The sequence below is a fragment of the Trematomus bernacchii genome, unplaced genomic scaffold (genome assembly GCF_902827165.1).
Source record: "Trematomus bernacchii unplaced genomic scaffold, fTreBer1.1, whole genome shotgun sequence".
NCBI classification, from domain to species: domain Eukaryota; kingdom Metazoa; phylum Chordata; class Actinopteri; order Perciformes; family Nototheniidae; genus Trematomus; species Trematomus bernacchii.
Window position 1 is genome coordinate 662,341 of NW_022987477.1, and position 12,011 is coordinate 674,351.

Consider the following 12,011-nt stretch of genomic DNA (forward strand, 5'->3'; position numbering starts at 1 on the left):
TGCAGTTTTAACCAGAAAGTGGCCATATTTGTACTCTCTGTGGACTGAATTTGATATATTTAGAAATAAATAGGAAATCTGTCCAATCCAAATGATCAACAGTCGACTAAATCGACCCAAAATGTATCAAAATCAGCCCACAGAGAGTAACAATATTGCCATTTATGTCAGAAATTGACTAAGCATCCTCAAGTACCCCCAAAAATCACTCCATAACTGTCCATATCGGCCAAGCCTTTTTTTTTTGACTATTGTCCCTGCTATAATCGTAATTAATGCTAATTAACACAACGTATGCTAATTGTGCAAATTGCCCAACATATGCAGGTTAGCTTCCGGCAGTTTCTATGTGCTGGGGACCCCTTCTATACATTTTTAACATAAAACGTTGAGGTTCTCAACATTTCCGGGTTCACCAGAGGACTTTATGGGCTGGCTAACAGACCTCTGATCAGTCGCTGTCGGATTTCTCGTCCTTGGACGTGACGGTGGCGTGATTGTAAAGTCCCTGTGCCATCAGGTGCAAGGCCAGAGAGTTTTTAGCCCCGCTGGCCTTCTTGATTTTGGCCCTCTTGTTCTGGAACCAGATCTTGATTTGGGACTCGTTGAGGCCCAGCTCCTGCGCCAGGTGCTGCCGCCGCTGCTCCGTCAGATATCGGTTCGTCTGGAACTCGGTTTTTAGTCTTTGCAGCTGTTCTGCAGTGAAGGCCGTCCGTGGTCGTTTGTCCTCTTTGCTGCTGCTGCTGCTGCTGCTGCTGCTGCTGGTGGGGGCGGTGGCGGTGGTGGTGGTGGTGGTGGTGGTCGATTTCTTCTTTGGTTTGCGAGATCTTGGCCCTGTAAGGTGGGGAGGGGGCACAGACATAGTGGTTAGTCAGCATCAAAACATACAAGGCAGTAAAGTAATCATGCAAACGGCTCAAAAACTACTTTAGAAATTAATTTGAAATATAGTTTGCTCCATAAAATACTCAATCAACGTCTAACTAGTATCGTATTAAAACAGAGACTGCATATTGATGGTTTTTGGCACTGTAAGGTGGGGAGGGATCCCGCAGATATTGGTTTGTCAGCATCAAAACATGGCAAGGATTACAAGGCAACAACGTGACCAAGCATACGGTTTAATATCAATTTTAGAAATGTATTTTAAATATAGTTTGCTCCTTAAAATACTCTATTTAAACTGAGACATGCATATGCATCTTAAACTGGTGTTTTTTGGCACTGTAATGTGGGGAGGGGTCACTCAGATATTGTTTTGTCAGCATCAAAACATGGTCATGATTACAAGGCAAAACGTAATGATGCATACGGCTCAATAACAACTTTAGAAATTAATTTTAAAATGAGTTGTCTCAGTAAACTACTCAATCTACGTCTAAGTGCCGTATTACTACTTTACATGCAAATGCGTCCAAAACTCGTGCGTAAAATGTATTTTAGAAGTTAACTGAATTTTAAAACTATCAAAATTGAGAAATAAGTAAACCAATCCATACATCCAGGGTAATATGTATCCAGAACACGTGCGTAAGGTCAACTTAAGAAGATAAATTAGATTTGAAAACGTATTTACCATATAAGTAAACCAGTGTCCATGCATGAATCATTATTACGCATATTCATCTTAAACTGGTGCGTAATGTATATTTAGAAGAAAATGTGACTTTCCAAAATAGATAAATATGTATGTATCCAAAACAGGTGCTTTAAGTTTGTTTTAGAGGACAACATAGATTTTAAAACGTATTTAACGATCCAAAATAGAGAAATAACTAAGTAAACCAATGGTAGTGTGCATATGTGCAAAACAGGTGCGTAAAGTCTATATTCGAAGGAAAAAACAAATTTTAAAACGTATTTAACGATCCAAAATAGAGAAATAACTAATTAAACCAATGTTAATGCACCCTCAAGTCATTCGGGGCTTACGTGATTTTGTTTTAAACAATTCACAGAATAAGTTTAATTGATTCCCAAAAGCCTTTTTTTGGCACACTTTAATACGATTGTAAAATTGTTGACACCACCAACACCCAGGAACCAAAACCTCCCCACCCCTCCCTGTTCCTATCCTTCTTCCTCGCTTACACACACATATAGGCTATGTACACACACACACACACACACACACACACACACACACACACACACACACACACACACACACACACACACACACATATACACTGTCTGTAGTAATAAGGAATTATGAACCAATAGGACGACAGTAGGAGAAACATCACTTTTACGCAGCAACAGCGCACAGGATACAGTTCGCTGCAGCTGCTTTGCATTTTTGTTTTTGTGGGCCACTTGAAAAGCTCCTCAATGGAGGAAACGTGAAGAGAATTTAGAGCAGCAACACATTACGATCATTTTCATTCTGCTTATAGAGGCCTTCGTGTTTGGTTCCCTCCTCCAATCAGCGAGGAAAACATACATGAAGCTATACAACACGCCGAACCTGATGAATCAGCTTCTGTGTGTGTGTGGTGTGTGTGTGTGTTTTCCACGCAGCCCATATACAAGCTGAGCAGCTCTACAACTCGTAGTAGTCCTCTACGCTACTCCATACAGCGTTACATAATGCATGAGAACAAGTTGTACTCCACTTTTCATATGGACGCTCCAGAAAACACTCCTGATATTAAGTTTGCTGCAGGCTGACAACTTGTACCCTATGTTTTCTTATAAACAAACACAGGGAATAATACCAGGAGACACTTCGGGACAGTATACACACACAAGCTGTGGGAGCGTCCATTGTGGATACATGCATTTTTAATTCACCCCAAACTCAACTTTCAGCAAAGAGCCAAAGTGCTAAAACAAGAATATAATTTTTTGCAAAATTGCAGTTTCTCTGGGAGACTTTCAGCATGCATCGAGCTATTTTTTTAGTATTTGTACGACCCCGGTTTCATCATATTCAAACCCGAGGAAATAAACAACAACTTGTAACATTTAAAGAAAATACATCTGTGCGTAAATGCCAAACAGCTATTTTTTTAAATGTATTTAAAATTACTTTTGCGAGTAGTTTAAATATAAGTTACTTTTAAAATACATAATATTCCTTTCTAGTTTCAAACAGGCCTCATCTCACGGAAAATCCCGATTTATATTTATTTATATTTATAAAATCACATTTTACAACCGCATACTCTTCGTGTACCAAATGTATTTGCGTTTTACATTTAAATAATATTTCTACAAAAATCCTACGTGCTTTTATGCTCAGTATATTCTCAGTTTTGCTCCGCTCTCTCTGCACGCGTCGCTGCTCCACTCGGGAGAACTCGGTCAAGGCATCCGGGGTCAGTGTTACGGGGTATTTCAGGTTACCGGGAATACGGTACGGAGTGAAAACGAAGTGAAGCACCAACCTGAAGAAGGCCTGTCCGAGTACCGGGTGCAGTAAACCCAGGCCGGCCACAGCATGGGTTTACTGGACTGGGAAGGGTTCGAGCTGGCTTGGGAACTGTCTGAGTCTGAGCTTAGGCACTGGTCTCCTTTCTCTCTGCGGGCTTTCAGGGGCTCCTCCTCGGCTATAGGGGGCTTCTTGGTCCCGGTGACAGTGTGAGGAGTGGAGGTGCCCTCCGCCGGCACCGTGTTCCCCCCCACCGGCTCGGTCTGAGCAGGGCTGTGGAGGTTCAGGCTGCTCTCTGATTCTCGGGTCTCTCCACCGTCCTTTTTGCGTCCGAAGTCCGGGCGCAGGATGTTATCGATGAAGAAATTGGTGACCCGGTGCGGGATCTGCGGGTTCCCGGGCTGATGGAGCATGGGGAGGATGGCTCTGTTGGACTCATCTCTGTTGGATTCATCCGCCGACTCCTCCACCACCACGTCTCTGTTGCCCTGATCATTTTCTTCCATACTGATTCACTTTCCTTTACGCGCTTTAACCCCTTTGTCGCCTCTGCAATTTAAAATGTGCAAAAAAGAACTTCTGGGGAGAAATTAAATTGCAGGATTTTTTGCACGCTAAAAAAAATAAAACTCAAATGCTAGTGAGCGCCTCGGACACCATGCAAAGTCTTGCAATAGTGTCCTCTGAGAAAAGCATACTTTTTTGACATATATTCCCTCAACCTCGGGTTACAGCTGAGCTAAATGTGCCATTTGCGCACCGTCCAATTTATCCAATTTCTGTGCGCTCCGCTACACCTAAACTAAACTAAGGGTAAATAAAGAGGCTCCTAAACTGATGCTCTAATACTCTCACTCTGGAGTTTTGTTCTTATTTTCAATACGAGCCCCTCGAGTGACGTTTTCCCACCGTCCTCCCAGACACGTGCCTTGGACCAATAGGATGGCAGAAACTAGGCCACGTGACGCAGACTCCGGAGCAGTCCACAAACGCCCATCCTCGCCCCAGTAAAGGGGAAGAAGCCTCATTTAAATCCAGTGCATGCTCACACACACTCCCAATAATTACTCTGTGCGTAAGAAGCGGCATTCTATTTTTTCTTTATTTGAGTCTGCAACGCAAAACATGATGCACATCACATTGTTTGATGTTTTAAAACAATGGAAGCACCGTCTGTCAAACTGAGACCCCCGGGGCTCCTTTGCTTGCAGGGCAGGGAGGAATTCCCAATACAACCAAGAATAGTACATTTGTACTACATTAAAACATATCTCAGGTGTACATACATGTCATTGTAAGCACTTTAAGATCACCAAACTTCCATTTTAAATCAATTTAAACCCAAAAATCAGATTTTAAAACTAACGTGATGATAAAATCCCAGAGCTCAATGTGGACGAATTTGGAGATTTAGGACATTAAAAGCTTTTTCATTTACAATATCTGAAAATATATTGAAAAAATCATATTTTCAACAGGCTTTGTCTGCTTTACAGGTTATTATAACACCTCTGAGGTCAATAGGACTTGTGGGCCAAGGTTAAAGCCGGAAAACAGTGCACTAGGCTCACATTTGGAGTCATTGTGGACCCTTTAAAGCATGCATCTATTTGAAATCCAATGCAATTACACAACAATGGTAATTATAACCACTGTATTTGAAGGATGTGTCTCACAATTGGCTCGAAAATGCCTGAAAACAGAAACTGTGCCAAGCTAAATGTCCATGTGTGTTTTTGATGTTCTCATGTTGGCCTCTCGTGACGCTGCGCGCGGACAGGGTCCTTATCCCTTTAACAGAAATCAGTGATGCAAACAAATTGTTTCGGGACACTGAGTCGCGCCAAAGACAAAACTTTGGGTAACTTTGCTGACCGATGTTAAGTTAGCTCTCCTCCTCCCGGGACGCTCCCCCCCCCTCCCGGCCTTTAGAGGATCCAGAAGCCGGGTCTCCGAGACTGATCCCGGGCGTAAAGAGCCAAGAGGGCACCGAGGAGGACCAGAGACTGAGTGAGGAAGAAATCTGTTAGAAAGTCACGCAGTGTGCATTGTTGTTGTTTAACTTAGTTTTTTAGGAAGTGGGGGAAGCTTTTTTTTTATTTATTTTTTATGATTTAGCAGTTTTTTTTCACCTTTTGCAATAACATATGAACTACTTTTCATGTGCTGCTGCCCAAAACTGTTTTAATTTAAGTACATTTTAAGTGAGACAGTCTCATCTCATCTAAAGACTAGAACGTGCATTGTAGGTTTGTTTGGAGTGAGAGCAGCTTTATTTTTGATTGATTTTGCAGTTTTATTCACATTTGCAATAACATATGAACACGTTCTCATACTGCTGCTCAACACTGTTTTCATTTCAGTGAGAAAGTCATGCATTTGCTTTCTCTTTATCTCAAGTGTGCACTGTTGTTGTTTTTTTGGAAGTGGGAGCAGCCTTCATTTCTTAAAATGTTGAAGCATTTGTGTTTTTTTATATGATTTTGCAATTTTTTCACCTTTTGCAATAACATATGAACTACTTTTCATGTACTGCTGCTCAAAGCTGTTTTAATTTCAGTGAGACAGTCATGCAGATGCTTTCTTAGTAAATAGTTGTGGAGCAGAAGGACTGAGACTGAGGAACAATTCAGTTAGAAAGTCATGCATCTGCTTTCTCTTTACTATCACAAGCGTGCATTATTGTGTTTTTGTTGGTGTGGGAGTAACTTACATTTCCAAGATTATAGTAAAAATGTATTTGTGATTATCTTACATTTCTTAAATGGAAACAACAGTATTTTTTATAACATTTTTCAGTGTTTTTCCAGCTTTTGCCATAACTTACAAGGTGCTTTTCGTGTGCTGCTGCTAAAAACTGTTTTCATTTCAGTTCGAAAGACATCCAGATACTTTCTTTTTATTAGGACAAGTCTACAAGTGTGCGTTGTCGTTTTTTCGGGAGTGGGAGTAACTACAACTCCTTAAAATGTTATTTTGTGGTGAGCCTTTTTTAATTTGATTTCACAGTTTTTTGTAGCTTTTGCCATACCCGCAATATGCACTTCTCATGTGCTCCTTTTCAAAACGGGTTTAATGTGTTGGTTTCTAAATTGAAACTCGAGAATAAGCCTGGTTGTGCGTAAAACACCTATAAGTGACTTTTCACTTGTTAAACAGGGGCTTTGTGCAAAAAGCGAAGCAAATTAGATGATTTTATATAACCTAAAATACTTTAGCCCATATTCTCAAAACGCACGTCACAGGCTGATATGGGTTTCTTTCTTTCTTCATTTTTTAAAATCCTTATCCCTAAAATCTACCTGTTTGTGTCTCTCATGTGGCACAAAGGGCTCATCACATGTCGGCTGCACAGAGTTAAAAGTGAGAGATGTAATTAGACAGCCTCTCTCATGCTGCGATTGTTTCTCCCTATGTGAGGGGAAGCGCAGATTAATGTTGAGGCTAAATAAACACAAAGGACCCGCAGACAGGCCGCTGCTGGCCTCTAACCTCACAGAGCAGGAGGAAATCAGTCTGGAGGAAATGACACCAGCCTCTGAATTATAATAAGAGCATGTGTGCACTGCTAAACATGCACATATCAAGCCATATTACAACTCATACAATCCTATCATTCTTTAAAAAGCGACATGAATGGTAGTTATTTCACCTGTTTCTATTTTAAAGTGCCGGTTATGATTTTTACGCACAGCCACTTTTACCCCCAAAAGTGCGCACAAGTAATCTTTCTATTTTGCAAACTACACTAGAATATATGTGTGTTTTCTGCAGCAAATACCACACAATTACACATATTTTATTCCCTATTGTTTGCCCACTTTGCATCGGTTTCTTTTGGACACAATGCTTCCTGTTTTAGGAGAGCCAGTCATTGCTTACTGAGGATTTTTTGTTTGACTGAGGCCTCCGTTTTTACTCTTAGGACACTTTGTCCTGTCGATGAAGGGTTAACATATAGCTACAGCATCCAGTTGATTTGCATATTAGTGTTATTTTTTCTAAGTAAAGACAGGCAACAAGCTAGTAAGTGTGATTCTAAACCTGCTTTATTATTATGTTTGGCTGTTTTTGGTTATATTGTCTTGCGCTTCATCGGCTACACTGAACCCCCTTCATGTTATTCAGTTGTTTCTTCAAATATTGCTGAATTCAGTTGGAAATATCCACCCAAAATGAAGCGTTCATGACCCTTGAACATATTTGTAGGTGTGTTTTATTATATTTTATCCGTAGGTCTCTGCAAAGGTGGTGTCAGGATGTGAGTCGAATTTTTTTTTCTTGCTTTTATGATCTAAAACAATCCAAAAGAGTGCGTAAAACCTGCGTTAAAAAGCTTTACAGTTTGTTTAAGCGTGTGTACTTTTTATTTAGTGATTACTTTAAAACATCCACGCACATTTTGAATAGTCCAATAGTCCAATAATGGCGTTTTAAAGACACGCTGTCCTTCAAAGTCGACTATAATTAACCTATTTCTGTGTGCAACAATCGCTCTGCACACACACATGCACGTTTCAAGCGTCTATTCTCTCATATAGTCGGAAGTTTTTGCACAATTCTTCTTTTTTTTAGGCCTTATTGTAATTCCCCAGCATACGATCACACCCTCATCACCGCAGCTTGTTGTTCTGAACCTGCTAAACGCACGTATTGCCTTGTATTTGAAGCAAACCTCGGATACAATTATAATTTACCATGAATATATTCGGCTCTTGTTCATGCAAGCAGGAAATATTGATCATGCACACATGTCATGTCTGTCTGTAAATAAGTGAATGCTTTAAAAAAAAAAACACACACTGCATGGTGAAGCTTTCCTGCTTTTGGGGTTAAAATCCCTAAGAAAAAAAATCAGTTTTCGCACTTCTAGTTTTGTTTCTGTGCAGGTTTCATATTATAGCTGCACCCTCCTCTTCCTCACACATAACCCCCCTTCTTACTACTATAAGACATCGTGTGCGCATGTGCCCTGTCCTTGAGTTCCTATAACCTATTCCCCCCCCCCCCCCCCCCCTCTCTCTTCTTCTCTGTATTTTCCTTGGTAGGATTGTCTTCCACGTCACCAGCGCTCAGTACTATGGAGTTACTACAAAAGGTGACGCGCAGAGGAGGATTTGTGAATGGACGCCGTGATGTGTGCAGCTCACAGATCAGAGGGTGCTGGGACCTCTTCTGCAGATGCACCCTAACCCCCCCCCACACACACACCCCAACATCCCCTCCACACACACCCCCTCCAGATGAATGGGGGTCTCTAATATCAGCTCTGTCACCATGCAGGGGTCGCACCAAATCCTCCAGCTTCCTGTGCCTTTCAAAACCCTGAAAGCCAGCCTCTGCTTTTTGGTGATCCTGTATGATTTATTTATTTTGTCATGCTTTAGAGGGTCTGGAAGCCCCCTGTTTTTTTTTTATATCACGGGTCAGGTCAGAGCAGCAGCCGAATGAGAGATGATTAGAACCGGGCCTAATTACGCAAAGTGCAAAAAGTCCGAAAAGCATCTAATCTAAAATACATTTAAGTGATTTGGAGAATGACTTCCACCTGTTTCCATGTTCTTAATTACGTGTAGTGGGTTGGAAATGGGAGAACTGGTCAAAGCACCAAAAATACATGGTAAAAAAGAGACATTTATATGAAAAGAAAGGCAATTATTTGTCAAATCATGAATATCTTTGCAGCGTAAAACACGAACCTCTTTCTGCTTAGCGTGCGTAATTTTACTTTTTCTAAAATATGCTACTATATCCTGCACAATATTCTACTTTCTACTAATTAAACTACCTTATATTGTATTTATAAGGTCATTGCATGATACAAAGCTTCTATTTTTAAGTCTATTTTCTTATTTGTTACGTCTAATCATCCAGAAATCATAGTTTACTCCACTCTTTATTCACCCATACACACCCGTATGATGTCTATATAATTTCCGTGGTGTGTGTGTGTGTGTTTACAGATGAATCCTCTGGACTTTGGGGCTGCAGGCTCTTCTGGTGTCAGGCCTTTTATAGGTTTTAATAACTCCTAATCCTTCTGATCGCTCTGGCGTAGATAAGTCTCATTTGAATGCGGATTGTTCTTAAGGAGCGGCGCGTATTTCTGCACAACAACATGTGCGCCACCCTGAGCGCAATTAAGGCCTCAGCTAAATTGGATGAAGGCTAATTGAATGCAGCTGAGCTCCCTTCAGAAGACTGCTCACAAATATGAGGAAGACGTGCACGTGGAGTCCTTGATTTCTTAATAATTCCGTAAAAGAAGTGAAACTCCTGCATGAATTAACATCAAGGTAAACACTGTTTTTAGTTGCTGATAAAAAGTGAGGTGAAGTTTCTGCAGGTTAATTAAGTTGTGACCAAATACAAACTGTGCCGAGTTTACTACATTTAAAATAGATTTTGCCCGAGTGGAAAATATAGTTATTTTTTTAGAGCTAGTGATTAGTGTGTAAATCCTAAACAGGCTGATTAGGAGACTGAGAGGCTGGAGCAGGAGATCAGGGTTTCTGAATCATTTATTGACAAAATACGGAATTTTAAATCGGAGAGAAACACACCTTCCAGCTCTGAATAACAACCAGGAGACATAAAAGTTACAACAGCAAAACTAACACAGAAAACATGTTTCTATTATTCATTTAGAATTGTAAAAACTACTTCTGAGAAATGAAGGCTCGTAAAAACGCATGGTTTACTAAAGTAGACTACTTTAAATTGGAGGTACTTTAACTGAGTATTTTCATTGTACGCCACGTTAAACTTTACTACATTTTTGAAGCCAGTATTATACTTTTTACTCTATAGGCCTACTACATTTACCTAAAAGCTTTTACAGATTCAGATCATTAGCTAATGCAAAAATATGAATCCACTAGTAAATTAAAATATAAAGTCAAGATATCCAGAAGCAGTTTATAAAGTCATTTACATTAGGTCCATTCTGCATAACAAGTACTTTTACTTTTGGTACTTTAAGTATATTTTAATGCCAACACTAGTACTTAAGTAACATTTTAGTATGCAGGACTGTTACTATAAAAAATGAGTACTACTTCCACCTCTGCCAGAAAAGACTGTGCTTTAAACCTGGTTCAAAGTTGTTTTTTTCAATAATGTAATTTAATACAATCGTAACCAAGTCCCTTCAGAAATTCTGTACCACGAAATATGAGAGTGTTGCAGCAAAGCAAAGTCACTGAGTATTTAATGTTACTTTATTTTGTGGGTTATGACTTTGTACTTAACTAATAGTGTTGAAATGTTGTCTTTATCCCTTTTTTAAATGTCACCCTCGTAAAATAACCCCCCAGTCAAATTGGTCTAGAAGCACCACTGATGCGTAAATGTAAGAATATAGTAAGAGTTTCCTCCCAAATGTTGCTAAAGTCCCCGGATGTTCATCAGGTAGCTGCCTTTTCCCCCCTCTGAGGCCTTCAGGACTCCTCAGGTCTATTTCGGGATCAGGTCTCTAGGTTTACATTCTCCATATGCAGCAGGAGGGAATGCAGAGTGAAAGAAAGAATAACATAATCTAATGTACTGTTGGTGACCTGCAGCCCCCCCATATGAAGTATTCGGTTCCTCCCAGCATGCTTCACGGGCTTTGGATGGTCCAAATGCCTCTTGCACCTGTCTCAAAGTCCTGTTTACGAGCAGGAGGAACAAGTGTGAGAGAGACAGGTGGAAAGCACTTGCTGCAGAAACTGTGTCTGAGAGCAGGTTGGGGAAATACTCTCTGGGTTTTCTGATTTGAAACATGTGACGTGCAATCCTAAAGATGCATGCAGACACTAAGAACATTTCCCCAAATTATATCTATTTTCAATTCTCATAAAGTGGGTAAATGATCCCAGCTTTAAGTGACTTGTTTAATAAAAAGTGCTTCTAAATCTGTGTGAAAACCTCATGCACTTTACTAGTCTTTGCACTTTCTTGTTAGATGCAAACTGCATTTCTTTCTGTGCATTGACAATAAAGTTGAATCTAATCTATAGAAAAAGAAAGAAAGAAAGAAACACACGTGCAACTTTTCCCCCTTCCGTGTATTCCCGTTTCCAGAGTTCATTCTAAAAGTGAGAAACAATTCCTGTAATGTCCGCGCTCCGGAGGTCAGACTCCCTGTGTGGTATCGGATAAAAGAGCAACCGAAATAGCACCGGACTCCCATGAAAGCACCATGTGCCACCGGGTCCCTTTCACCCCTGGGTGCACCTGAGTTGTTTTTACCCCCCCCTCCCCAGCTTCAGATATGCTGTGAATTTGTCACTTATCAGGGGGGCTGAGCTGCCAAAGGCCATTTTAGGCGCAATAACTTTCCCGGATGGATTTAGCCTGCCAACTTTGCGCATCTCTCAGCAGCTCAGAGATGCCTGTTGCTTCCCAGAAAATGTCTCCCGCGCCTGCTAATGAAGACTAATTAAAACATGACAAACATCGACCTTTAGTGCATCCTAAACAGGGCTGCAAGCATGACTGGGATTATGCAAATGAAGGGCTGCTTTCTTTGACAATATGTGAGCAGGTGACTTATTTTATATATGTGTGTGTGTGTGCATGAAAACAGCTCTGCTTCTTTACATATGGCGCACATCTGTCTGCACAACAGGTGTCTGAACTGTGAGTTATAAGGGTA

The 12,011-nt window shown here is 40.6% G+C and overlaps 1 protein-coding gene across 1 annotated transcript; it reads right to left on the bottom strand.

Annotated features, from left to right (window-relative positions):
• Positions 1 to 451: 451 nt before the first annotated feature.
• en2a (engrailed homeobox 2a) lies at positions 452 to 4,145 on the bottom strand. The gene is made up of 2 exons (XM_034145954.1): positions 3,390 to 4,145; positions 452 to 834 (listed from the first exon to the last, which is right to left on the bottom strand). The coding sequence occupies exons 1-2, from the start codon at positions 3,877 to 3,879 to the stop codon at positions 452 to 454; spliced, it is 873 nt and encodes a 290-aa protein (XP_034001845.1). The 5' UTR covers positions 3,880 to 4,145.
• Positions 4,146 to 12,011: the final 7,866 nt, after the last annotated feature.

Bases quoted from the DNA above. Each gene is read 5' to 3' on its own strand.
- en2a (XM_034145954.1), bottom strand. From the start codon at position 3,879: ATGGAAGAAAATGATCAGGGCAACAGAGACGTGGTGGTGGAGGAGTCG. The intron at 835-3,389 runs GTTGGTGCTTCA...CCCACCTTACAG, and splicing joins CTCGGACAGGCCTTCTTCAG to GGCCAAGATCTCGCAAACCA.